Source organism: Echiichthys vipera, assembly GCF_963691815.1.
Source record: "Echiichthys vipera genome assembly, chromosome: 4".
Classification (NCBI taxonomy): domain Eukaryota; kingdom Metazoa; phylum Chordata; class Actinopteri; order Perciformes; family Trachinidae; genus Echiichthys; species Echiichthys vipera.
Genome location: NC_139829.1, coordinates 14,886,570 through 14,913,526, shown reverse-complemented (window position 1 = coordinate 14,913,526; position 26,957 = coordinate 14,886,570). Strand labels below are relative to the sequence as shown.

At 38.6% G+C, this 26,957-nt stretch overlaps 1 protein-coding gene across 2 annotated transcripts in view; it reads right to left on the bottom strand.

Moving 5' to 3' along the window:
* The window catches only part of dmxl1 (Dmx like 1), a 55,760-nt gene extending 29,249 nt beyond the window's left edge, over window positions 1–26,511 (bottom strand). For both annotated transcript variants that reach the window (XM_083913222.1, XM_083913223.1), the window contains exons 1-24: window positions 26,196–26,511; window positions 23,795–24,034; window positions 22,266–22,391; window positions 18,166–18,243; window positions 17,524–17,602; window positions 17,175–17,319; window positions 16,757–16,823; window positions 16,089–16,273; window positions 14,185–14,383; window positions 10,939–11,122; window positions 10,197–10,373; window positions 9,767–10,008; window positions 8,107–8,824; window positions 7,563–7,684; window positions 6,930–7,019; window positions 6,421–6,514; window positions 6,145–6,264; window positions 5,565–5,783; window positions 4,004–5,241; window positions 3,514–3,772; window positions 2,925–3,058; window positions 1,524–1,710; window positions 1,289–1,399; window positions 621–790 (exon numbers count right to left, since the gene is read on the bottom strand). In XM_083913222.1, coding sequence (XP_083769348.1) covers window positions 621–790; window positions 1,289–1,399; window positions 1,524–1,710; window positions 2,925–3,058; window positions 3,514–3,772; window positions 4,004–5,241; window positions 5,565–5,783; window positions 6,145–6,264; window positions 6,421–6,514; window positions 6,930–7,019; window positions 7,563–7,684; window positions 8,107–8,824; window positions 9,767–10,008; window positions 10,197–10,373; window positions 10,939–11,122; window positions 14,185–14,383; window positions 16,089–16,273; window positions 16,757–16,823; window positions 17,175–17,319; window positions 17,524–17,602; window positions 18,166–18,243; window positions 22,266–22,391; window positions 23,795–23,881 — 5,031 coding nt within the window. In that variant the 5' untranslated portion in view covers window positions 23,882–24,034; window positions 26,196–26,511. The remainder of the gene's footprint in view (window positions 1–620; window positions 791–1,288; window positions 1,400–1,523; window positions 1,711–2,924; window positions 3,059–3,513; window positions 3,773–4,003; window positions 5,242–5,564; window positions 5,784–6,144; window positions 6,265–6,420; window positions 6,515–6,929; window positions 7,020–7,562; window positions 7,685–8,106; window positions 8,825–9,766; window positions 10,009–10,196; window positions 10,374–10,938; window positions 11,123–14,184; window positions 14,384–16,088; window positions 16,274–16,756; window positions 16,824–17,174; window positions 17,320–17,523; window positions 17,603–18,165; window positions 18,244–22,265; window positions 22,392–23,794; window positions 24,035–26,195) is intronic.
* Window positions 26,512–26,957: the final 446 nt, after the last annotated feature.

Sequence of the window (26,957 nt, the reverse complement as noted above, 5' to 3'; positions counted from 1 at the left end):
ATTTTTAAAAAATGAGGCAACTGATATGAAGTACACAGGTTTAACACACTAATGGACAACATTCAAAGTAATTACAAGCAGACCTTTTGTGTCATGCGAGTATCTTTAAAATTATTCTGTGCAAGTTGTGTTTAAAGAACAATCCTGATGTGTTGTTTAGTGTCAGACCAACAGTTCAAAGATATTCTGTTTACTGGCGAATAACACCAAGAAGAAGACCAGGACTAAGAAAGCAGCTTATCCACATTAGAGAAGCTAGGAGTCATGTTTGCTTGACTAAAACCATCAATCACTAACCAAACATTTGTCGATTAAATTTCTGTCAACCCACTTTCAACTTTGGTTTCAAATTTGTAGAAAAGCACTTCATATATCAATTATAAGACCCGCTCAACTAGCTTAACAATGCATTTGATGATTAAAACAAGACTACAATCTCTAACATGAATGCAAACTGAATATTAACTGAACTCCAGAGGTACTGCTCTTTTAGTTTTAAATCTTCTTTGTCAAATCAGACAATTTATTTTAACAAATTGGCAAAGGGTCACTATTTAACATTTAAGCTGAGACACCTTCATTGATTGTGATGATTATCTAATGTCAATTAGCTGCCTCACCTTCTCAATACACCTGCGTAGCTTGTTGGTGCTGCGCAGCCACCAGCCCACGCCCATGGAGCGCAGCTCAGGCCAGGTGGGCTCTCCCTTCTGTAGGGCAGGCAGCATGTTCAGCAGCTCCTCCTCAGCCTCAGAGTGGAAGGCCCAGGCATAATGACATGTTGACAGGCCTGAAGAGAGGAGAAAAAGATATGCGAAGAGCATTCAGTTCAATATGTGAAGCGGTAGGTTTCCTCTACCAGCCACTGAGGAGATATATGAGAGCAGAAGTGCCTTTACTGCAATAGTTAAAGATGACGAGGCTATAGCTTGTTCACTTCTCTCATTGATACTTTTACTGTCAAAAATGAAAAAAACAAACAACAAAACGGTCTAGTTTTAGAGGTCTTCATAGAGTTACTGCCCTGATACCTATTGTTTGCAGGCACTAGAGCTATAAACTTATATTAAGTCTTCCAAGATCACACAAGGTGAAAATAATATAAAGACCTTTTGGACAAACTGCTCTAATTTTGACGTACATTTATTTAGGTTTAGTTAGAAAAATATCATTTTTTATTAATGTGACCCTGTAGAGTAGTTTGAATGCTACAGTCTTTGACTGTCTATCTGTGTCAGCTATGAAATTCCCCCAATGAAACAGTTTAAAAACGACCATCCAGCTGTACCTTGCCGTAGCAGCTGTGCTCGATGTGCTGGAGGCAGGGAAGTAGAGAGGAAGGTGTGGAGTCTGACAGCCAGCAAGAACTTCAGACCGCACTCATCCAGTGTCTCTCCACCTGGTAAATGGATGACAGACAGCTCTTGTTGCTACTTCAAAACATAATTATGATGCTGTGGAATGGAGCACTTATCTATTAAATTTCTATCCATCTGAGGAGGCCTTATTTTGTGTGCAAGTACCTTTGCTCTTGCTGTGATTGTCCTTGAGGTCTGTGCTCGTGGTAGCGATAGTGTCGGCTAGCGCCATAAGAGACATCTGCTCCATACGGGTCAAGCCCGGCAAACTGGAATGAAGGAGGTGACTGGACAGAACCTGGGCATGCTCTGGACCAAAGTATGTCGGACTGTACTGGGACAGGTCTATAACCTGCAGACAGGAAAGAAAGGACAGTGTAAAATTCTTTGCATGTTGTTTTTTTTGTCTTTCTTCTTTTTAGCCAAATACAGTATACAAGAAAGTTTACAGTTTTATTATGTTCATAATAAACATAAAAACAAAGCTAAAACAGAACAAAATTAAAAGAGATTAATGATACCTATATCTATATACCTATGATGATCTATATGAAAAAAGCAAAAGCAGGCCAATTATAGCAAAACTCCAATAGGGAGTAGGGACTTCTGCTGACAATTTTAACAATTGGGTACCATCCAGGGACCCTCAAATTGTTCATGAAAACCATGTGTGTTGCTTCGAAGCCTCCCAAGATGTCTCCCTTAAACTAGTTCCTTAAGCAAGTGATTCTGTTGTTGCAAGCGAAAGCTCTGAAAGATTGTGGACTAGCTGAACGATACGTCAGCTAAAAGAAAACATACAGTTTCACTACAAGTAGTAAGCCCAGTGCTATTGCCAAATCAACCTAAATATTGACATTTCAATTAAAAAATAAAAATAAAAAACAATATCCACTTTTATATAATGAAAAGTGTCATGCACTTGGGAATTGATCAACTGACAGGGTTGTGGGGGTACCTCAGACCAAGAAGGTTGGGAACCAATCCCCTAAGACATCTGGTGAAACAAGGAGTGCTGTTAGCCTTGCAGTATCCTCTTTGCTACTATCATGCATGGAAATGCAAGAGAGGATTTGGAGCAACCAAACAAGGCATCCAGTGTATCAGGTTCAATCTGTAACTCATACATTTTACAAGTAAAGATGTCCTGCCAAAAAGGGACAATCTTAGGACAAAACCAGAAAGTATGACACTACCTTTAGAAAAATTACAGTCAATCAGAAACAGTCAGATACATTTTATTAATCTTTTCTTTAGAATAATGTAATCTGTGCATGACTTTGAACTATATCAGCGGCAACCTGGCTTTTATTGAACTTAAATGGATTGTATGGTATTTACAATTTATGCCTCATCCTTTAAACAACATATAGAGGCTGGTTTTTGATGCATTAGGTAGGGACAACATGGGCTTTTAAGGCAGTAAATTATCTAAAATGAACCTTCACACGCACAATTATGCATGTCAAAGCTTCACACTGGAAAACCAAAAGAGTCCAGATGTTGCTGCCCACTCTCATTTTTATAACTTCTCTTTTAACAATACATTAGACAACAGAAACTGACCTTGTTCCCGGTTTCCTCTTGGTCATCGTCCAGAGGGTCCAGGTCCACAATGCTGGGTGTTTGGAAGAGCTCATCATAAACATCAGCATGACTGGAACCATGCCCGCTATCTCCACTCACGCTGCCCACTTTATCTGTAGGGAGCCAAAAGACTGAGCTAAATTACACAAGACGTGTATTTCAAAGAGACATGCAGAAAAATCCAATCCTGCTGGGAAGTTTCTGCTTTCATTCTTCTCACTTTGTATCCATAGAGATAAATTAAGGAGAAGACCAAAGAGCAGGATATTATTCTTAGTCTCTTACACATTGAGGGAGAGTGGCTAAAATGTCTGCTTTTCCACTATAAAAACGGTTTGCCTGTTTCAGCTGAATTAAATTAAGTCTTATGGCAGGTGAAACAAAAACGGGTAAACATCTTTTGTCCATTGTTACTTGGCTGATTATTGTAATTTTCCAACTTCAAATTTTCTAAATATTTTCAGTACTTTACTTTTCTTGTTTTATATTAAGTACTACTGGAATAAAGTTTACTATTATATTCATTACTGAAAATGACTATTCTAAAACCACATGTTGCATAACCCACCAGGTTTTGGTGATGTATCCTCATCAGCTGCCAGAAGGGCGTACAGAGGCAGGGGAGGGATAGAGCTTATTTCTGTGTAGTCAGCTGTGGAGTTCTCCGCTTTGCTGAACATCTTCCGATCCCTAGCAGTGCTGCCTCCAGCGCTGATGGTTCGAGAGCGCACACGTTTCTCAGGATTGGTGGTGCTGTCTTTAAGTGCCACAATTTCTCCAGCAATGCATTTCACCAGGTGGGAGAGGATGGCTTTAGCACGGTGAACCTGACAAATTATGTTACACATTAAATATAACTCCCAACAAATGTTGCCTTTCTGGCAAATGTAATTATTTTTAAATGTATTGGTTTGCTGTACTTCAGCTTCAAACCTTTTGAAATTATAAAACTGACCTGTCATATTACCTGGAAGAAGGTGCTTAGATAAAAGAAAATAATCCAAATAAAAAATAAAAATAGTATTGGCAATAATAATTGAGTGATCTCTTTAACTTACCTTCCCTAGATCCATGAGCTCCAGTAAGTGTACAGGATGGTACTGGGGCAGAGTGGGAAAGAGTTCGTGAGCTGCTTCAAAAAGCCCAGAATCTTCCATCTCTACAGGCAGGTCATAAGCTGTTCTTTTCCCACTGAGTTTCTGAGCCAGGCTCATCATCGATCTTGTCAGGGCCTTTTTTGGAGGGGCCAGTAAAGACATGGGGGCCCCAGAGCTCAGACCCTCTTCCTGGCTCTGTCTGATAGCTGAGATTATTGAGGAGACGCTGCTGCTGATGTCATTGTCTTGGCCATTTGCTGTATTGGGTTTAGATGGTGCAGGGGGCTGCCACTGGGAGTAGACATGCATCTCACAGTCCATGCCTACTACTAAGATGCCGTCTCTTACCCAGGAGAGGGATACCGGAATGGGTAATGAGCCTTCAACAGAAGAGACCAGATCGACTGAACGAAGCAGAACAAGGCGCGACAAGCTCTGGTCTCTGCTGGCATCACTTGATAAACCAAGTTCTGGAGGCTTCCCAGAGAGACGACCATACATATAAATCTTTGTCCCAATACCAACAGTCAGAACATGTGACCCATCTTCTTGGGAGACCCAGTCCAAATGAACCAGGCTCTTACTAGTAGAACCAATACAGTCCTTGTCAGGTGTATGGAAGTCCATGCTACCTTGAATATTGGCATCTCCAATTGTGGGATCTGTGCTGTCCAGAACTACTGTCTGCTCTAGAATCCACTGCGAACCACCAGTGGACTCACACTGGAAGATGCCAATGTAGACCAATGGTTCTCGAGTGTTTGCCGAGTTCGGGCTTGGAGTGAGATTTGGGCTATGCTGTACAGTCAGGGTTGGGGTCAGGTGGGTGCATTTGTTGTAGTGCACATAAGGGTAGGAAGACAGGGTAGGAGGAGAAGTCAACAGTTCGTGAGAGTTCAAATAAGGTGTTGAGTTCAAAGGTGTGTTTGGCATCTGTCTGTAAGCAACTGCAATCCGTCCAGAGTGACAGCAGCTGACCTCTATCGGACGACCTTGCACGCTTACTGCGCTGCTATTGGGAAGCCCCTCCTCAACCAGCAGAGGCCACTCCTCCCACTGGTACACCAAGTTTTCCATACTGGAAGACTCTGTTGGTCTGACATTACACCTCCAGAAGCGCACTTTTCCATCAGAACAGGAAGTAGCCAGGAGGTAAGGCACACGATCAGCTGGCAGAGAACATGACGAGCTCAGGTGACCTGGGAAGAGAGTTGACAACCCACTATTAGCCAAGGAAGTTCTTCTCTTAATTCTAAAATTGAATATCTTTTCAGACTTTGACTTCTGTGAATTTATTTAAATTGTGCTAATTTTTCAGGTTCATACATGTATTCTGGGTTCCAACTAGAACATGTTCATATGCTGTGATGTTCAAAAAACACATTATTTTCCTCATATTGTCTGTTTTAATATATCTGTATTCACCTTCTGTCTGAAACGCTTTTCACTCTTTTCACTACCAGAGGTGACTCAGACTATTATATCATTTGTATGTGCATTTATTATCTTCATTCTCTCTCACCTGCTGAGGGTGTAATGCTGATGGCTTCCACCCCTTCTGGCAGAGCAAGCTCTTGGCTGTATAGCCTGTGTGTTGTGAGGCTGAGGCGACACGCACTCTGCAGATTGGAAGTGCACGGTTTACTCTTCTGAGTTACTGGAGAACTGAACATGTCAAAGCTAAATGTAGAGCTGTTCATAGGAGAAGCTGTGGCGGCATCCTTCTCTGTTGTGGTCTCTTCTGTGGTGACAGGAAGAGGGAAATATTGTTCAGTTAAAAGCAACGTCAAAACCCACTCAAATGATTTGTTTTTAAAATGCTATTTAGTGACAAAAACTGCATTAGAGACATTATTTAGACATTGATTTGAAGAGTCTATAAATGTATTTTGTAGGGTGTGTTTACATGGTCAATACAAAATAACACATTTCAGAACTTTACAACTCTACCTTAGTGAGTTATTGCTCATGAACATATATTTTGTCAGGCTTACAGTTCTCTGGGGAAAACTGTTCTTTAAACTGTCATTTATTTATTTGACAGTGAATCAGCATTTGTCTCACAAACTGTGAACGTTAAGTCTTTTGTTCAAAGTACCCACCCATGGTGATGGGCTGGGCAGCAAGATGGAGATGCCACATGTGGAGAAGCGAGCGACCTGTCGGGGTCAATTCAACCACCACAAGGAAAAACCGTGCTGAGAAAGCTGCCTCACCTGAGGCTGCAGGGAAAAATATTGACACAGAGATGATAATTAATGAACAGTGCAGCTGTTAATGTGTTTGAAGGTTGTGTAAATGTTTGGTATTAAACCTTATTAAAATATCAGGATATCATGACATTTTTAAGTATTTAGAAAAAATGATTTTGTCTATACCAGTGTGAGGACAATCAGGAGTTTCCTGTGTGCTCTCACTCTCCAAGATCAGATCCTCCTCAAAAACATGTAGGAGTTGGGTCTGCTTTCCCTGCTGTAGAAAACAACAGCAGCAGCTATAATCAAACTACATCAGATGCAGACACTGAACAACACGCTTCATTCAAGTTGGAACCAATATGCAGATGCACTTACACAAGACACAAGTTTTGTTGATGTTACACAAACGCGCACAAATGACGAGTTTTGCTTTGGACCCATTTTCGTTTTATCAAGGTTGACCTTTCATAGAGTCAGAGGTTCCTGCACTGTTTTATGCTACCAATGGTCTAGAAAAAAAGCCCCTTAAAATATATTACAGTGTGTATAGCCTTTACTTGAGGGGAGAAGTTTCTGTTAATATCCTTTTCATCCTGGATGTTTACAGTGTCTATCTTAGACAGATGACGATAAAGACAGAGAGTAAGGGAAATGTAATCAAATATACTTTTCTCTTCATGTATACTTACAAAGTCAGTGATGGCATCCAGCTCAATAATACACCCTGGTTTTGCTGTGGATTGCTGACTGATGATGTTGAACACCTCCCCAACATATTTCTAAAGGGGAAACAAAAAATATTTTTTTACATTATTTGGGAATTATTACATAGGCTAAACATACGATTAGTATGCCAGTTGTGGTCATTCTAAACCCGCTCTGTGTCATTGCAATGTCGGCAGTGTATGCAAATGAACTGTTTGACTTTTGAGTGCCTTTTCATCAATCAGCAAAATATCTTGAGAAAATGGGAAAAATGTGACTATTTTCTGAAGAGAAAAATGAGATGCTTATCTGCGAGAAAATAATTCTTAAAAATTACTATTTATGATCTACAAGAATGAATATATCATAAATCTTGCTGGATTCAACTCTTCTGTGGGTTAAAAGGATCACTACCGTTCATCTTATTTCTCGTGTTATTTAATTGTGCTCTATACTAATGAAATTGCAAGACTACAAAAATACTATTACCTAATTCTTTAAGACTCCGAGGGGAAATGCTGATGTATTGTTATTAGAGTAAATAAAAAATGTCTTTGCAATGGTAACTATACCCTGCAGAGTTTGTTGAAGTTTCGGCATCCTATTTGATGACTTACTGATATCTCAGGATTGGAGAGCTCACTCAGGAGTTTCTTAGCTTCAATAACAGCCTGATACAGTCTGAGTGAGTGGCCGTCACTTGCCACGAAGCAGGCGCTGGGTGAATTACAGTATACGCCTACAAAGACAGAGATCTGCGATTATGCTTGTTTTTCCAAATAAACAAAAAAAATGTAAAGAACACTGTGGTACAGTAAATTTAACAAACAAGCAAATTTCAAAGACTCCTGTTCTAAAGCAATATAGCCTAAGTACACTCTGGCTACAATTTTATTAGTGGGATATTATTTGGAACTTTGAAGCCTTCATGGATTTAATAGAGTTGAAATGAGTTGATTTCACAAGAAGTGTTTATGTATAAAGAAGTGAAGGAAAACTGTTCTAAAACCTTTATCTATGTGGATTTCATCTCTCAAAGCTAGTCTCTCTTATTTAGACAAAGATACCTGTATTTCCTTCATATAACTGAACCAAAAATAACTGTAAACAAAGGGAATTCTAAAAATGTCTGCTCACCACACAATGAGAATATGTTCTTACCTAAACAGCTGCTCGGAATAAGTGTGGGCAGCCAGGCTACATTAGCAAAGGCTGATGCATGGAGAGAATTGATCCGAGCTAGCTCGGAGACTCCGCCTGACAAAGACAGCGGGCCTACAGGGTCCACTCTCCATAAAATCAGCTCACTGTAGATCGCATTGGGGTCTTGGGAAATTATACTCAGGGAAATCCGGCTAGGCCTCGACCCTCGGGGCAGAGATGATGGATGTGAGAAACCAGAGGTGTAGGCGTCTGGAGGAGCCAGGATGCTGTCTGCCTCTGGCGTCCTCAGGGCGTTGTGATGCGAGGTGGTGAGGAGGAGAGGGAGTAATGAGTGACAGGCCAGGTCGTTGACGTGGAAGCGGTGGCCACAGTACCGTGACTTGTGAGAAACGCTGAGCACAGTGGAGAAAGCAGAGTCCTCTGCGAAGCTGACAGCCCACTGGTTCAGGGAGCCATCGGCATGTTTGGAGATCATAAGGACGTTGGGGGTGAAAATGCTTAGTCGGAGACTACTGCTGGGTGCAGCTTTTCCTTGACCTCCGTAGCTTATTAGAGCAGATTTGGTTTGCGGCAATGTGCCACCAGATGGCCGCTGTCTGCCATGCTGAATAGCGAGATCCACATTCTTGTTGCAGGCATACATAACCACACTTTGGCTCAAGGAGATCGCATCTCCTGTAGGGAACGCCGTAGGGATACGGGACACAAATGACACCTGAGAGGGAGAGAGAGACAGGACAGAAATTAAATCAAAAGGAAATTAAATTCATAGCTCTGAGTTAGTGGTAAGAATGGCTGAGTCAATCAAGTCATTCTATTTTCGCTTGAACTAAGCATACATCATGAAACAGTTCCAATGTGAATGTGGCACATGTGAATGACCCAAGTGGCACAGCTCATGAACTCCTTATATAAAGGGTTAGCTTAAAAAGAAAGTGCTGAAATCCCCCTAGGGTCCATTTTTGAATCACCAAGACAGTAATGGAGACTCGAGGGTTACAGCCTTCTTAATTTGGCCCTTTCTATATGTAAAAAAACTAAAATGTTCAACATTCAAAGTTCAATAATAATAATAATTATTATTATTATTAATAATATAAATATGAATATGAATAAATACAATAATAATAGGATCCTTTCATCGAATTAAAGCAGTCAGGCCCAATCAACCTGCATGTCAATGAAACTTGGGATTCTTTTAGCTGCCTTGACCGGCTGACTAACTGCCTTGTCACAAGGCTCACATAATTAGAATATAATTGTCTCAATGGCTGGATGAGAAGCCACTGAAATATGAGCTAGTAGACCATCACAGCTGTCACAAAATTACAGATACATTAATTCTTTCCCAAAGATGTGCCTCTTGAAATTGTGAACACAAACCATCTATGACACAAACAAGTCTCTTGAAAGAATGACATTAAAGTTAGTGTTCATTAAATTCTAAATTAAAAGTATAATTAATTTGGTCTATTGTAGATTTCCATTATATCCCTTCTATGTGTCTGTTGTATTTCTTTATAAATCTGTGAACTGTGATAATACAAATGAGGAAAAGTGATTATTAGTGGTAGACGGATAAAAGATTAGGGATTAAGACATCAACATACATTTGATATTCATTGTCCTACAGAAATCATATGCACAGTGAACGTACCTGAGCTTGTCTGAACATGCCTGGCTGATATTCATCTAACCAGTCGACATGCCAGACTAACAGAGAGCCGTCCATGGGATGGATACTGAACAGCATGTCTGCCCCTTTATTCCACTCCTCTAACAGTACGTCCACCTGGTGCTTCACTGCCGCCATAGGAAGCTCCGTAGCCTCGGGTCCTTGGGAGTTACTTGGCCTGCTACTATTATCTTCTTCATCAAAATTATCCTCATCTTCAGGATCTGGAGGAGAATGCAAATCATGGTGTTCAAATGTAAATTCTGAAAATCAGTATGAAAAACATAATGCAAGTGCAATAAGCATAAGCATAATGCAATATGTGAAAGTCTAGTTATGATAGCTATTCCAGTTTCATGTGCTCAGCCCTTTATATAAAGTGTTAACGCCTGATCCAAATATTGTTCTGTACCTTCATGGGAACATTCGGTCTGCTGCTCCAGGCTGCCTTGGAGCTGTTGCAGGAAGACTTCCATAGCTAAAGTGAAATGAAGCTCTTTGTTATTAAGCCAGTGGACAGTGAAAGGACCTCCAGGTTCTTCATCATCCACTGCACTCAGAGAGGAGATGGAGGGCAGCAGAGGAATGTCTGTGATAAAAAATAGAAAGAATGTGACCATAAGTGATAAAGAGGTTCAGAAAAAGAAGGCCAAGAATCACAGAATAACATTAGATTAGGGGCGTGCAGGACAAAAAGGCCATCTGCTGGAGCAAATTTACTTAAATTTGACTTGTATACTTGAATTTAATTTTAGGATATGTCAAACTATACTCATATGTATTAAAGTGCCCCACAAAAACATGGAGGAACAAAATAAAAACACCTTACATTTAGTCTCACTGATCAGAAAAGCTCACATTTGGCAATCTTTACAAGTTTACACCATTTTTGTCATAACAAATAAAGAGCAGAGGCCGTCTGACCTCCAACTGATTTTATGCCGAGCCAACCATCAATGCAGTCTTTATGGTTTAGGAATACCAACTGTAGGTGTCCTTCATTCTTTCCTTCTCTTTAAGAAGTACTTTGTACACTGTTGCAGCTTCAAATTCCACTAAATTTGGAGAACTTATTTGGTGTTCAACGAGATACTAGAAACGAGTATCAACAGGATTATAAACTAGTTACAGAAACTAATGTGTGTGAGTCCAACCTGTGGCAGGGTTGATGCTGGCAGCAATGTGGAAGTGGCAGAGAGCGTTGGCATGGGGCATGCTGCTGCTGCTGCTCCTCTTGTGGTTGTAGTGTCGGCTCTGATGGTGAGGAAGGCAGCCAGTCAGAGGGGGCTGGGGCACATCTCGTTGAAAGGAGGCGTGCAATGATTCTTGAAAACTTGACTGAGGAAAATATGAATTTTTCAAGTTAGATAAGTAATACACAATACTGAATGTCTTTTAACTTCTGAATTCTTACATGCTGAAAATGGTTGATGATTGTAGTTACATTAAATCTATATTTAAAGAGAATAGACTGCCTTGGGTTTTTCCATAGCTTACAAAATGAGACAAAAAGCAAACTTGTGTGAATCCCTACAGAGATTCAGACCTGCTTAAATAATGGTGTTTTATAGAGTGGGGCTGGGATGTGAAACATCATAATGTAGTTCCCTGTTCTCTCTTTCAGGCTGGGACAGCGATGCACGTTAAACCTGCTTTTGAAGGTTGATATGAATGATTCAAGTAAAGCGGGTTTCTCTCCTCCCAGCATGTGCTGAGCTGCTTTGCTTGGGTGACTAAGTGTTTCTCTGTGGGATGGGGATTTAATATAATGTTATAGACACTTAAATGCCATTTAAGTCAACAGCCCAGTTTATCAAAAAAGAGCCAGAGAAAAACAGACAGCATGGAAGAAGCTGAGCAAGAAAGATAGGTGTGTAAAGGGAACTGAAATCAAACTTAACTTAATTTGGTACTTAGGTTATGTAATTTGGGTTGTTTTGCAGTGACACGTAAAGTATAGTATAGTTTTAGACTTGAGCTTCAGTAAAACCTGTAACAGCAGTCAAGGTTCATGGAGATTAAACAACATAATAATGGGTATGAATATAACTGATTTTATGCAGCTTGTCTTGTGCAGAATGAGTAATATAATGTGCGGTTAGTCCAAATATTATTGCAATGCATGTGCTTTTCACACCCACAAAGTCCTTTGTCAAATATTTATAAGAAATGTGTTCAAACTCACCATTTGAACATTTTACATTTTGAATGGTTTAATATCTGCAAATACCAAATTACGGTCTCCAATGGAGGCCCCTTAAACAGCAACCTTATCAACAACCTTTCTGGGCTCAATTATCTTCATTGATTTCGCGAGAAATCTTGTACTGTTCATCCCACCCTGAGGCATCATACTAAAATGTAAACTGAGGCTCACTAGTGTCCATCCATTCAGTTTTAGTGGGAGAGAGTAACTTCAAAATGAATCATCCAGCACAGTCTGTGATTTTTAATGAATAATTCCACACACATACTCTTACAGACTCTCCTCAAGGCACAGTGGAGAAATTTTCATACCTATTTTTCCTGTAATCTAATGTGCCCTGAGCTCTGTTAGTGCCAGTGAGACCCATAACCATTTAAATGTCCATATCAAAATGGATGTTAAGTATTGTGTTTGAGGCCTATGCTGTCAGCAACAACCATAGTCCCTTAAAGCAGAAGACATCAACATTACAGATGAGAGCTAGCAGCAGCAGCTGCTCAATGTACCAGAAAAACAACCATCAAAAGACAATGTTAGAATTTTGCGGTGTTGCACAGATTACAGAAAGGAGGCCAATATTCTTCACTGATGCAGCTCTTAAGCCCTACAAAGCTTCAAAAACCACCTTCATGTCTGATAGCCAATTAATTTTCCCTTTTAACTCCACTAAGCCCGTTTTTTTTTCTTCCGATCTTTCTTGCTCTTGTTCCCCCAGCTCTTCAGCACCCTAATGTCCTACATTAGCACTGGTGAAAATACAGCAGACTGGCTTCTACGTCACTGCCAAATGCATTTGCACCATTTATTTTCCTATTAGTGAAATTATGGTGACTCTTTTTTCATTTTGTAACCAAAATAGATAATATTATTACTGTGATACAGAGCAATGCTTTTGATTCTGGCTGTAGCAAGCACTTGTTTGACCTAACTTGTTTACCTTTTGTCAACATTTGTCAATTTTCACCTTACTTTATGTAAATATATATTTAATCTGATATTATTTAGAATTACTACACATTACATATAATTATAGTATACAGGTATATTTTTATTCAAGTTACGGTTTAAGATGTGATTTGGGTTCCAATTATTATTGTATCTCGTTATTATATTTAGCTAGATATACATACATGCCAATTTGTTAAGTTCACGCATCTATAACTAATGTGTAATACAACATCCCAGCACTAAATTCTACAATCATGTGTTCATTTTATTTTATGGTCATTTTGGCAGCTACAGTGATAGTGCTGTTGAAAGTGTTTCTAATATCCACCACATTAATATCAATAAAGGTTGACTTATAACACCATTACGTATAATGCAATACAACACTGCAAACTAAAGCCTCTAAAACGACTAGGGGTGTGACGAGACCATCAGCTCACGAGACAAGATGATACAGGATATTGCGTTCACGAGAACACTAATTTTAAATTTCGATATTTTCTTGTTTTTGATTTCAGCAGAGAGCTGTGGTGGTGCCGCAACTTTCTTTGCATAGCGCTCTTGTTAGCCTTGGTGTTTGTTTTGAACATATTAACCGTGTCTTTATTGACTGATCAGTTCGGTCTGTGTGTGTCACCTGCTGCTGGCTGCCTTACACGCTGCGCTGGGTGGAGAAATAAAGTCAATGAATCAGTTTAAACACTGTTGATTTATCCCCATGGAGCCGTTTTCTCTACCCGTCACATATGGAGGATTCGGGTCGGTCAGGTGTCGACACCGAGCCTATAACTTGTAGCCCGATGTTCAAGAAGCTGTGGCACTCACATGTTAAATCTTTGTGTATCTTCTTACAGTGCTCACTACTCATATATTATTCGTGTCGTATCTGTCACTCTGTTGCCGTTTCTACTTACATATTGATACTGTGAAACAACTTTCAACCTTGACGAGAGATATCATCACTTTTTAATATCGCAATGGGGGACGATATCTCGTCACACGCTTTAAAACGACCATGAAAAACCTTCATGGGCGGCAGTAGCTCAGTCCATAGGTGACTTGGCTGGGAACCGTAGGGTCGCTGGTTCAAGTCCCTGTCTGGACCATGTATGGAGCGTGGACTCCATACATAAAAGACTTCTTCTTCTTTTACTGCACTAGCACTGTTGTATTCTGCTTTAGTTTTAACCAGTTGTACCCAAATAAAGTGGTAAATGAGTGTATTTACTGTATTAGAGCAGCTTACTTCCTGTGCTGTTCTTCCTTGCGACTTCCCATTGAAGACATTTTTCCTAGAAGTGTCAGTACATCTGGGTGCGTCACTGTGTTGGCCTGTGTTGCTATGGTAACCAGACAGGAGGCTGTCACCCGGCAACAGCGTCTCAGCCCAGAGCCGACACACGCTGTCCTTACAGCAGGTGAGCAGAACATCACACACCTCACCTCTGTTGAGAGAGGAAAGAAAGGGAACAGGGATAGAGAAAGGATTATAGCAAATGGTTAAAGATGAATTGAGTAATGATTTTATCATCTGATCGTACTATTCAACAGCGGGTCAAAGGAGAAACACCTCTGGAGAGATACAATAAAGTAAATGTCAAAAAGTAAAGATTAAAAGAGTGACAACGAACTGACTGAATCTTATCTCTTCTATAGTTTGTTTTTTAATAATAATTAATAATAATTACAATATATATATATATGAATAATATAAGTATTTTTTATTAAATGATTATATATTACATGATTGATGATTTGAATTTATCTATATTTTAAATAAAACTAAATGCTGAATTCTAGAGCAGCAACAGTAAAGTTTACAACAGTAAAGTGACTGTATAAACTCAATGGGAACAAATCTTAAATGCAATAAAATAAATCATATACCTGACATCACAATACTGAGTAACGTTTAGAAAGAAGGAAGAACAGAGACATCTGTCAGTATCAGTCATTCATCCTGTCCTGTCTGCTGTGATTCACTCCCTGCAGGTACTGCTAGTAGAGAGAAGGGGCTGGTTTGTCTCAACCAGCAGTTGACAAGAATTTTCCAAATTTTAAGATATGTGGCAAACTAAAATAAACAGTTAGAATACATACAGACCATTCTCGCTTTAGTTTGTTTTTAACTTTTTATTAGACAAAGGTAGGGCACTGTCCTTGTGGAAAACATAACAGTGGTGGATGAGAAACTGCAGACAGAGCAGGTTGAAATACAACTTTCTAGTTGTTGCTTGTTGAAAAAGTGTATTGATTAAATATTGGCTTTAAACATACAAAGGTTTTATCGCACTTAACAGTCACAAGCCTAGTTGGAGGAGCTCAGCCCTGAAAAAGATAGCAGAAAAGAAGCTGCAGCGTGATAATATATTAGTAGTATATAGTATATAATATATTAAAAAGAACAAAAAAATAACCAGTAATGTTGCAGCTGATTGATGCTACAATCTTTGGTAATTTAACCCCGGGTTTCGATACCCATCCCTAATGATTACAGAACATGTCACACCAGTTTATTCAAAAAGGGAAATATTAAGACTATATGCAAACAGAGTTGGTTGCCAAAGGTAGAATAAGAGACAATGTTTTATTATTGCAACCAATAATTGACAGACCTTCAACATAGCAGTACAACCAAGATCACCACTTCATTACTTCCTAAAGTCTAATTTATACAAGCAAATCATTTTATTGAGAATTCTGTCATTGCACAAAATTACACTGTCTACGTTCATTTGCTGAACAGAAACTGTAGGTAGAGTAACAATAATCGCTCCCTAGTCATTTCCAAAATAATACGCCTGTATGCTAAATCTGCTGTGAACTGGGCGACATCATACTTTTTTGTCAGAGAACAATTACAGGTCACATAAGATTAGCAATGCTGTAACAAAGCAGGGCAGAACTGAGAGCTATAGTGTGATACTGCACAGTGGCTGACCTATTTTGAATTGGCTCCTTAAAAGAGCTCCTTTATTTTCATTAATTCCACAAAATCAGGTTATGCCATTATTGTGGGATTTTTAACTTATGCTGTGCTTTTGTTATTGTCCTCAGGTTTGTCAGCTAAGGTCAAAATGAGCGAAGTGAGGAAAAAATAAAAGAATAATGACTGCAGAGAAGGAAATGTTGCCTTGTCAGTGTCCATACCGTGACATGTACTTGCTGGTCTTCCTCCAAGAGAAGCCGGTAACAGAGCGGGGATGGGCCAAGTAGACAAAGGAAAAAGCTAGCTCTCCCTGGAAACTGACACTGGGTTCTGGAGGTGTGAATAGTCTGGAAACACCAGACTTCCACTTACTGGTGCTGTACCAGACCTTAACTAGGCAGTCATCCTGAAGAGGAGGGACAAACAGGGATATAATTGATACCATGCTGTTGAATGTGTAATTACAAAAGCAACTCGTCCGTAGAATGAGTAGGATTTTCCAGAAAAACATTGACTCATGCAAAAGTAATCCCTCTCAATCATCACTAATGACCTACTAGAGGTGTGTCAGGGTGTCTGTATCTGAAGAGACCCTGTCCACTTTATTTTTTTCCTTTCCATTTTGCTGTGTTCTGGACATTTCTGCGCATCAGCATTTGGGCAATGGGTGTGTAGCCCCCAGGCACAGAGTGGGAACGCAAACACTTCTGGTGTTGTTGACCAAAAGGCCATCTTTGAATGTGTTTACAAACCATTACAAATGTGTTTACTTTACTACTGCTGTACTACTTGTTTGAGTTTACAGTGTTTCGCATTATCTATATAAATAGACATGGCAAACATGACTTTTACGCACTAATTTGCATCCAAATCCTGGTAAAAGCCTTACCTGGCCAGCAGTAGCAAAGAATTCCCCATCAGGAGAGAACTTCATTAAACTGACCGGAGAGGCCGTCCTAAGACAAAAAAAATTAAAACAGTATTTTCAATACTAAATAAGCATGTATTTTCTGATATAAAATATATAAGTAATGGCAACTGTTAAGACAGAATACAATACATTGAAATTAATGAATTACAAAAACAAGTAAATTCAAAGTTAGATGTACTGTAGAATTGGAAAGAATGAAAGAATATTACAAAAAAACATCTTTAGAAGCAGGTTTTACTCAATTGTAAATTTAGCAGATAACTAAAATGACTGTTGATAATCCAACAAATCTTTCTTTTCAAAAACAAAAAAGAAAGCAATACAATCACCATCTTAAAAAAGGTAGGCAACGGATTTTGTACTTTGCAGTTCTTACTTGCTTTGCCAGATACACCTCCAGGCAGAATGAGAGTCACTTTTGGTGATTTCTATCTGCTTTTCCATGTCTTCAGCTTCATCTTTAACTTTATCAACATTAGACCACAACTGGAGGCTACTAGAGCCTGTCAAGAGAGTGCTGCCTGGATACACAAAAACACATTCACTGTCAGGACGGATACCACCCATAATGTCTTGTATCATATAATTTGTTGAAAGAAATTGACATGAAGGCTGCATGGTATTTATGTACTAGAACTTTAGTATCAAGATACACTTTTTAAGGACATCACTGCAAATTAAAATATCTTTATGTCACATTAAGAGAGCACTTTGTATAAAAGTACCTGTGGGGTGCCAGGCCAGGTTCCGTACCATAGACTTTAATACAAATTGACCAGTCTTCTGCCATTGGCAGTTCAACTTCTGTACAAAAAACAGAAACAATACTTTTGAAAACACAATTTTTTTTTTTTTAAAGGATAGATTGTAAGACAAAAAATGTTTTGTCCTTTATATCAGTAGTTACAACTGCCTAACAAGAACCAACAGTAAAGCTGCTTCCATGTGAGCCACTTGTGACCAGGCCACATGGACAGCAGCTGTAACACCAGGGAACTTCTACAATGAAAGAGGTACTGGGTTGTTTTTAAGATGCGTACAATCTTTTCCATTGCTTATGACTATTCTTTGACTTCTCTAAGGCTTGAACATAACATGGACGTAACACACCTTGGACTTCTGCACTGACTAAAGAACAGGAATAGACACTAAAAATAACAATGAATGCAAAATCTTCAGTAAGAAAGTGCATGCGTTTAAAATATTAGTTCATCCCTGGTGATTTTCTGATGGGTTAGGAAAAACAATATTCTGCTCCATTTCAAATATTAAGAGAGCGTTGCCTGAAAGAGAAAAGTCTTGTTTTTTTTTCAGGAGGATCTGAATATATGCATGACTGTGACTGGAAGATAATGTAGACGACTCACAGTCAGCGATGTGTGTTTTTGATCTGGGTGCTGAACTGGCTCAAAGACACACACAGTGCTTCCATAGGAAGCTGCAATCTGTCAGCAGAAAAAGAAAAGGCAACATGTTAAATAATAAGACATGCTTTCTCATACAGAATGAAAAGGTTTTACTAAAAACATATTTGCAAAAATCATATATTATTTCACATATTATCAGTGCTCCAGACTAACTTTTTTCACTAGGAGCACTGCGGCCCCCAAACGAAAATTTTAAGGGCGCAACCAGAAATTTTAGGGGCACACACGGTAAAGCAATAATAGATGCAGAAATGACAAGCTGCTGTTTCAAATTCAGTGTCACATTTTTATTGTGCTCTTTTGAAGATGCAACATAGAAGGTAAACCGACAGCACCATCGCTGCCATGACAATATCGTGTATCGTATTGTCAAACCCCTTATCCTGAATGTATGGTACATTTTCAATATAGTACTGATTCCACGAGAACAAGATGCGAGGAGATTTTAATACTATTTTAAAATGTCAGTATTTTCTTTACAGGGAGGTTAATTTTAGCAGAGAGCTGTGGTGGTGCTGCAGGTGTCTTTGCATAGTACTTTTGTTAGCTGTAACACGTTTGACCAGGTTGTTGTATGTTGTTTCTAGCGCCGCTTTGGCAGTAAAATGTAATTGCATGCGAGCCTTTGGGACCTCACTTCCCAGAATCCCTTTTTAAAACCCAAGAGTGTTGACTGTATTACATCAGTAGATTGGCAGCTCTCACCTGAGCAATGTGGCTTGATGCATTCACATGCTCACCACTGATAGGATCTCCAAACAGAGAACGGGATTGATGTAAAAAGCATCACAAACTGTGCAGTGCATTTGATTTTAGAGCAGCAAAGTCCTCACAGACACACTGGGTCATATGCTCAAACCGCATTGTTTTAACACACTCTTGATAGATAGTAATTAAACAGACAATTAACTAAATGAAAATCTTGTGGACTACAAGTTTAAGTCAACAATGTCTTTAATTGCATTAATGCATTGCTTAGGGCCTACATGCTAAGTGCTTTCCATGGGAGCCAGTCGCAATGTTAATGTCTGTTTCTGTGGCAGTGAACACAAATAACAAGCCTGATAAGGTCTTGGATAATACAAGCTGTGTCTCTGGTGGGGTAAATAATATGCCTACTGTTACAGAACGAATAGCGTGAAGGATTACACTCACGTGAACATATGCGTGCTTGTATTAATTGACACATGCACAAAGCACAATCTCATACAATCTTTCGAGACAGACAATGGCTCATGGCATGACGAAAATATATCCTTTTTTTGGACACAGTTCAGATTTCATCAAAATTCCAGTGGAGAGGAAATGTAACACATATATGCTGTAAAAGAACTAACACTATGCTGTAGCTCTAGTCCAGGTCATAAAGTAGTCAAATCAACATAGTGTTATGCATGTAGCAAAAAGAATAATAATGTGATGGTATCAAACATTAAGACTAGAAGTAGTTTTAATAACTATTATTTGGTCTAATTTTCAAAAAACCCCAACCGAGATTTTACAGCCATGTTATGCTGAAAGAATATGACAACATCATGAAGCTCCAGTAAACCTGAATTTATTTAACCAGGAAAAGCTTGTTGTTTTAGCAGGCCAACAAAAATAGTTGCAGTTTTAAAAGTTGATTTAATACTACCGCTTTCTAGCGTTGGAGGAGGTTGCTCCCTGTCCCGTCTCCACAGTGTTGCTCTGCACGCATTTGTTTTAATGCCTTGACCTGATGTATGCGTGTGTGTGAGTTAGAACAATATTATTAAGTTTGTTTGTCTTGTGCTTTAAATACATTATTCTCAATGACATTGAGCAATGCAAAGTTCAAGCTGGTAGAACACAACATTAATGTAGAGCAAAGGCCCTGTGCAGGTTGCTGTTCTTCTCAGTAATTATGCTGTTTGCTCAATTTTTTCTCTCCCAATAACGTGGTATGCTTTGATTGTAACTAATTACACCTTAAATATAATGATTTAGGAAAATACATGTTTCATCAAGGTGGTACCAGACAGCAAAGATGATGTGTGCTTAACAACGCTGTGTAAACTAATAGCATTGTAAATATCACAGCATGGAAAGGGGCAGTGAAGTGGAACTGGCAAGCACACAACTTGAGCATGCTTAAACAGATGCTAGACCGTGCTGGAGGCATGTGAGGTTACTTCTGGCTCAACTGAATTGGATTAAACATCACATGAGGGGAGTGGTGAACGATTGGGTGAGCATTTTTCTTTCTCTCATTTGAGTTGAATTAGGCATCTTTGCTGTTTTAGCAAGTATACGACCATCCCCAATTAAAAAATAAACCCAAATGGGCACAGTGATGGGCTGGCAATGATGACTTCTGTCTTTAATAACTTTATGGAGCAATTTGTCATATGTAATAACCATAGGATTCTCCCTTTTCTACGGGATTGCAGTATCAGTACTTAGTAAATAAAGGAATTGTGAATACTTTGACTGTAGTAATAATGCAGGTTGGATGATTTGGCTTTCACTAAATAAAATTTAAAAAAAACTAATTCTAGAAGACACTACTTAAAGAACCCAGACCAGTCAGGACTAATGGTGTTTGCACACTACGTCCGTAATTTTCATATGCATTTTTAAAATCCTTTATCCGATAAAAAACAACAACTTTATAGACAGAAACCACGCACATTGATTCCAATGTGTTGTATAATCTTATTTGTTGCAAAAAAAGCGCAAAACAAGACAAAATGCTGTCATCCTGTCTCTCACATTTCCTCCCTTGCTTCTCTCCACCCAGCTGACGCCACTCTCTGCCCATGTCTTACATTTGGCACCTAAAGGGACCGAGCTGTGTGCTCTCTCCGTCTCCATCCATATACTGACACTCTCCCTCTCTGTCTGTGTGCTGTGCTAATCTTCTATTCATCATCCACCTGTTGAAAGTAGGCTATTGTAGTTATTAAAAGATCTCTGTAGTCTTTTTGTCATAAAGTACTTTGCGGTGGGAGAAGAAGTGATTCCATCCGTTTTATCAGAGGTTTTGATGATGATGTTTATGAAGTGGTTCTGAGTGGTCAAAAGGCTTTTGACGGATGCAAAAACTGCAGAAAATGTTTCCTGTTCTGCAAACTTTAAAAATGGACAAAATCTCGCTGGGTAAACATGATTAACACAATGTGAGGTTGTGATAAAAAATAGGGACATGGTATGCAAAAACCTTTACATCGGGTCAACTAGTTTCAGCAAGTGCTGTGTTGAATCTCAGCCAAGTTTTTGGCATGTTCCAATGTCAGTTTTTTAGCTTTTAAAACTTAAACTTCAAGTTAATTTTAGGCTGTTTAAATGATAGACATGAGACAGTGAATTGAACACTTAAGGTCTGAACTTAATCAAAATATACAGTACAATTATTCATTCTTGCTCCTAAATGGTTTTTGCAACTGAGACAATTGGACTGGAAAATCCACCAAGACAAGTAAAATCTGATCCAATTTGACTACACGCAGACTACTCCTGTAGGAAAACAAAGGTGTACACACAAGCAATTCTCTTGATGTGTCTCTGTTCCACAGATGAACAAGGAAACATAAGAAAGAATACATATTTTAAAGATCTGTCCCAGATATAAATTACAAAAACATCATGACAGATCTTTTGTTTTTGGCAGCACTTAAACCCATTGCTGGGGTCATTTAAAGAATGACCAGTGGCATTGTGTCATACAATGAGTGCCATTGTTAACAATCTAGTTAATTTGAAACTAGGACTACTCAAGGAATTTTTTCACTCACAGCCACCCCTAATATGCTGGCAACATTTTCTGTAGATTTTCTGCATAGATCTACAATACAATATTGACCTCTAATTAAAAAAAAATAATAATAAAGAAACAAAAATGCCCATTTGGTTATTCAATTTCTTTTCAGTGATTATGGGCACACTATAAATACATTCAAATAACCTTTAAAAAATAAACATTCCTTCAAAATGAAAAATTTGTGCTTAACAGTAATGGTATGGTTTTTCAGGAACATCCAAGTTTGCACATCAGCGTGAGGACCCAACATGAGTCTTACCTGTCCACCCTGTAGTGAGCAGTCAACACAGCCGACCTGGATGTTACCATGTTTGGCCCCTGGGATGATCTGCAGTCGCTCAAAATCACTGCCCAAAATCACCACGTCACAACCTGATGCGTAGGCCTATCAAGGAGACATCACAAAGAGACAGCACGAAGGGGAGAGTGATGAATATGACACTAAGATCCACCCATATATGGTTACTTGAACTTCACCTGTCCTGGAGCCAGTGTCACTGGAGTACAAGCAGATAAGATTAGAATTCAACATTCCCTTTCTGTGGCTCTCAGAAGAGAGATCTTCATGTGAGCTGTGACTCACTGTGACTCTACTTCCTTCACAAGACGACAGACAAATAGAAATAGTTCTCCTATTCCACTCTCTGAATAGCATTGCAGTACTATCTTATAGAGTATGCTTTGGGATCGCAGAGTGTAAAAGCAAACAGAGGTACTGCCTTTGTATTTCAGACAGTCCTAAAACCTGAATGTGAAACAAGGATTTCCTGCAGTAGAGAAAAGTGTATTTGTACTATTAAGCAGGAATCAGGATCTAAAATGTATAGCACTTTACATAATACAACCACATATGCTTCATCCTAATGCAATTTTTAAATATCACTGATAATACCGAGCATTTGATAAAGCTAACACATCCCTATTTGTTAGACGTATGGTAGAGGGAGCTCATTTTCATCAATGGCAAATGATCATATCATACATTTTTAGCATAAGAAACCTGGTTTAGCTCCTTCTCTACTCAGTGAGTTATTCCTAGACCTGAGAGAAATTTACCAAACTAATATGATATTTTGTAGGTTTTTCTACGGAGTATTACAATTTAGGTGCACCACTTTGCTTGAAACAAATACATTTACTGTTGTGAACACCTAGGGAAAAGGAGAAGAGGCACCGTGTGGCCAATGTTTAGGCTCATCTACTTATCTAAGGCTTATTATCTTGGCAAAAAAAATCCTGGGAGAAAACCAGGACCTTGATAACATTAATGTAGCAACATTTTGTGTTTGACTGTTCTTATCTTAACTTCTCAGGGAACAAAATAATGTGTGCATATTGACCAGGCCGAAAGACGCGATGGCACTTTCATTCGGAAAAATTGCCAAATGAGCTCAATGTATTTTTTATTTATCTTAACTCACCACTAATGCACTTTAAAATACACCAAAAAACAGAAAAAAAAGGTTTGGGGCCTATACATAACTAATATTACCAATGAGGAAATCTGGTACTTCAGACTACTTAGTATTTGCTTAAAAATACCTGACAAAAAATTCTTATTTTGTTATGCCAAGGTAAGGATGACAACTTTGACTTCATTCCCAGTTCATGTAGTGATATTAACCTTAGCAAAGCATTGTTTGCATCAGTGCTTTTTACATTATGTATTTTGACTTTGCTATTCATAACAACTAAACAAATAACTGTGCTGACAGAAGTTTAACCACCCCCTAAGAATTGAAGCTCCTAAATTCGAGGGAAATATTTCAAGAGCTTGAAATATCTTACCGTGAATGGCACATTGTTGATGCTCCCTACAGAGAAACAATTGTCTCCAGGGTTGACAGCCCCTGTGAGGACCTGATGGAGATTCATGACTCTTGTTTATAGTCCCCTCGTGTTCCTTCCTCCTCTCTCCTTTCTCACAACACCCTCCCACTCCAGGTGAGAAACATGGGAAACCATGGGAAGGATGTGTTCATCTTCATCTGTAGCCTGTAATTTCACTTCACTGTCTCTACAGGTTTGCTGTTAGAAAGAGAGGAGGGAAAAGATCAAACCAAGGAAGGATGTAAGCATTGCTTTGGTTTAATTGGTAAATGTACTGCATATAGAGCACCTTTCTACCTTATAGGAAAAAGCACTTTACAATTTGCCTCTCATTCACCCATACACACACAGCAGCTGTGGAAGAATTGCCATGCAGCAGCAACTGGATTCTGTGTCTTGCTCAAGGACACTTTAACATGACAGAGGGCAGACAGGGGACCGGGGATCAAACCGCAAACCTTGTGATTAAAAGATGAGAAACACTGTACCTCGTGAGCCACAGTAGCCCCAGTCAGCATCGGGTTTAGTGTGCATATTTCTAACTCCTGGATATTGACTACAAATTGATTTAACACTCAGCAGCACATGTGATGTTGTCGAGGAGGGAACAGTGAATTGTGAATTGTGAATTGTTACTGTTGCACCGCATTGTGCATACAGAGCATGTTCTGTTAAAATCAGCATGAAATATGTCTCACAATGGGACCTTTGCACAAAAACATACTGGCAGTATTGTCACAGACATCAAGGCTCATTTGATCCTAGTGACCTATCTTAAAATCAATGCCAGTGCGTCAGCTGGTTGTCATTGAGAGATTTTTCACTGCAAAACAAATGTAGTCAGCTCGTTTATTGAAAACTAGTTAGTACGTATAATAACTTGAATGACATTCAGGTCAGACCATCAGGTAGAAACAGCAGGGTACATGGGGTAGAGCTTTTAGGGAGCCTAAAAATAGAGCATATACAGCATCCCCTAGGACAAGCAAGGCTGCAATGCACACCAGTGTCACATAATCTCTGGATGGCAAGACTTTCTAGCAGTGTGGTATCACCTTTTGTGCACTGCCCAGGTGAAAATGATTGTCATGTGCATTGATAAAGAGGAAACTGTAACATATACTGAAGATGTCACAGTGTTAGATTTATTGGCTGGGTAACAAAAGATAATACCAGCAATGACTTAAGAAATATACCTGTGCATGTGTACAGTAGTTCACCTCTGTATGCTGGCAGCAGAGCAAGGCAAATAGAAAAGCCATTATGAAAAGGGTGCAGAATAAGTGTCAGTGAGCTAAGTGGGTCGCCAGTGAAGGCACCTTCCTCCAGCATTGCAAGCCTGGTTAAGCTCCATTGTTTTACAACTTTTTTACAGGGTTTGTCCACTAAACTTTGTTGCAGACACTGATAGGGATAATTAAGGAAACTAACATAACTACTATTATCAATTAATCCATATCACGTCACAAAAAGCTGTATTGATATGTATCTCACTTTTAGAGCACAATTGGTCTGTTATAATTTTAATATCAAAGAATAATATTTTTACAGTAAGTGGACAACAAGCCTTTGAATGTTAAAGTTTGGTGTACAACATTAACTAAAACACAGTGCAGCAGCGTTAGGGTACTTTACTATGGAAGACTAAACATGTAATAAATAAATGCATAGATAAATGTATACAGAAATACAGGAATTAATACATACGTGCGGAGACAAATAAATGAATAAACAATGCTGAAATAAATGAATAAATAAATGCATGGATAAATGGGACCTCCTACCTCATTAACAGATGGAAACAAATAAATAATTGTAGGTGACAACAATGTAGAATTAAATGTAAAACATTTATTTATGTATGTATTTATTTGTTAATTTATTATTTTATTTGTACATTTATTTAATCATTTATTTCATAATTTGTGTATTAATGTACTCCTGCATTTATTTATTTATTTATGCATTAATTAATTTATTCATGTATTTATTAATGCAATTATGCATGTATTTATGTATTAAGACTAAAGTGATGTTTACTTCTCCATAGTTTATATCCGGAGAAAATGTGAGTAATGTTCCCCTTGCACTCACGTGATAACGTTTCAGACACGAGCACATTAAAACATAGCAAGTGACACCACATCTGACTAACACTGTCAGCCGTATAGATTAGACATACAATTGGTTAGGTGTGTCTCAACTGTTTTAAGCAAACACTTCATACATTTACCTGTTTTCAAGTGGTCGCATCATGACGCTAACTTTAGCTGTCAAGTTTAGCTACAGTAGCATCTGCAGTTTATGACATACACACCGTAACACGAGCAGTGTTTGGACACAGTAAATCGCTACTTACTTTGTAACTTGTCTTGTAAATACAACGATGACAGGTTTCCCTTTCAGCTGCTGTGTTCGATGAATATTAGATCTCCAACGTTAACGGATTTGCAGTCTCTTCACAGTTAGCTAAGTTAGCGTTAGCGCGTACTAGCTTGTGAAGCTCTCCTTTAGCGAGCTACAAAGCTAGCTGTAGATCACTTATGGCACACATTTAGTGCCTGACAATCTCTAATTTGCCAGAAACGAGCAGCTTTTTTAATTGCTTCTCAAGTGCTAAACCACAAGAAGGAGCCAACCTCTCCCCAAGGTTAGCAAATAAAACGCTTCCAAGGAGTAAGCTTTTCCTTATGTTGAAGATGTGTCATAGTTATGACTGTTTCGCTGCAATGCATTATGGTCCATGTAGTTGTGTTTTAACAGCAGCCCTGTCAGCCCCAAGGCATGGGGCATGAAAACAAAAAGAAAACTATTAATTCGACTAGCATCCTATTTATTCTACATGGAAACATTCACATCCATAAAGCTACATTTTCAAAATCACAGCTAACCTTTAATCCCTTCAAAATTGAATTTCAGAATTATTTTGAGTGTATCCAAACTATTAATAAGATAAGAAAGGTATATATATATATATATATATATATATATATATATATATATATATATATATATATATATATATATATTTCAATTACATTTGTTTGTATTTATTTATTTACTTTGTGTTTATTGTGTATTTAAGTACTCTTTCTTCTTAAATTTACTTGTTATGTCATCA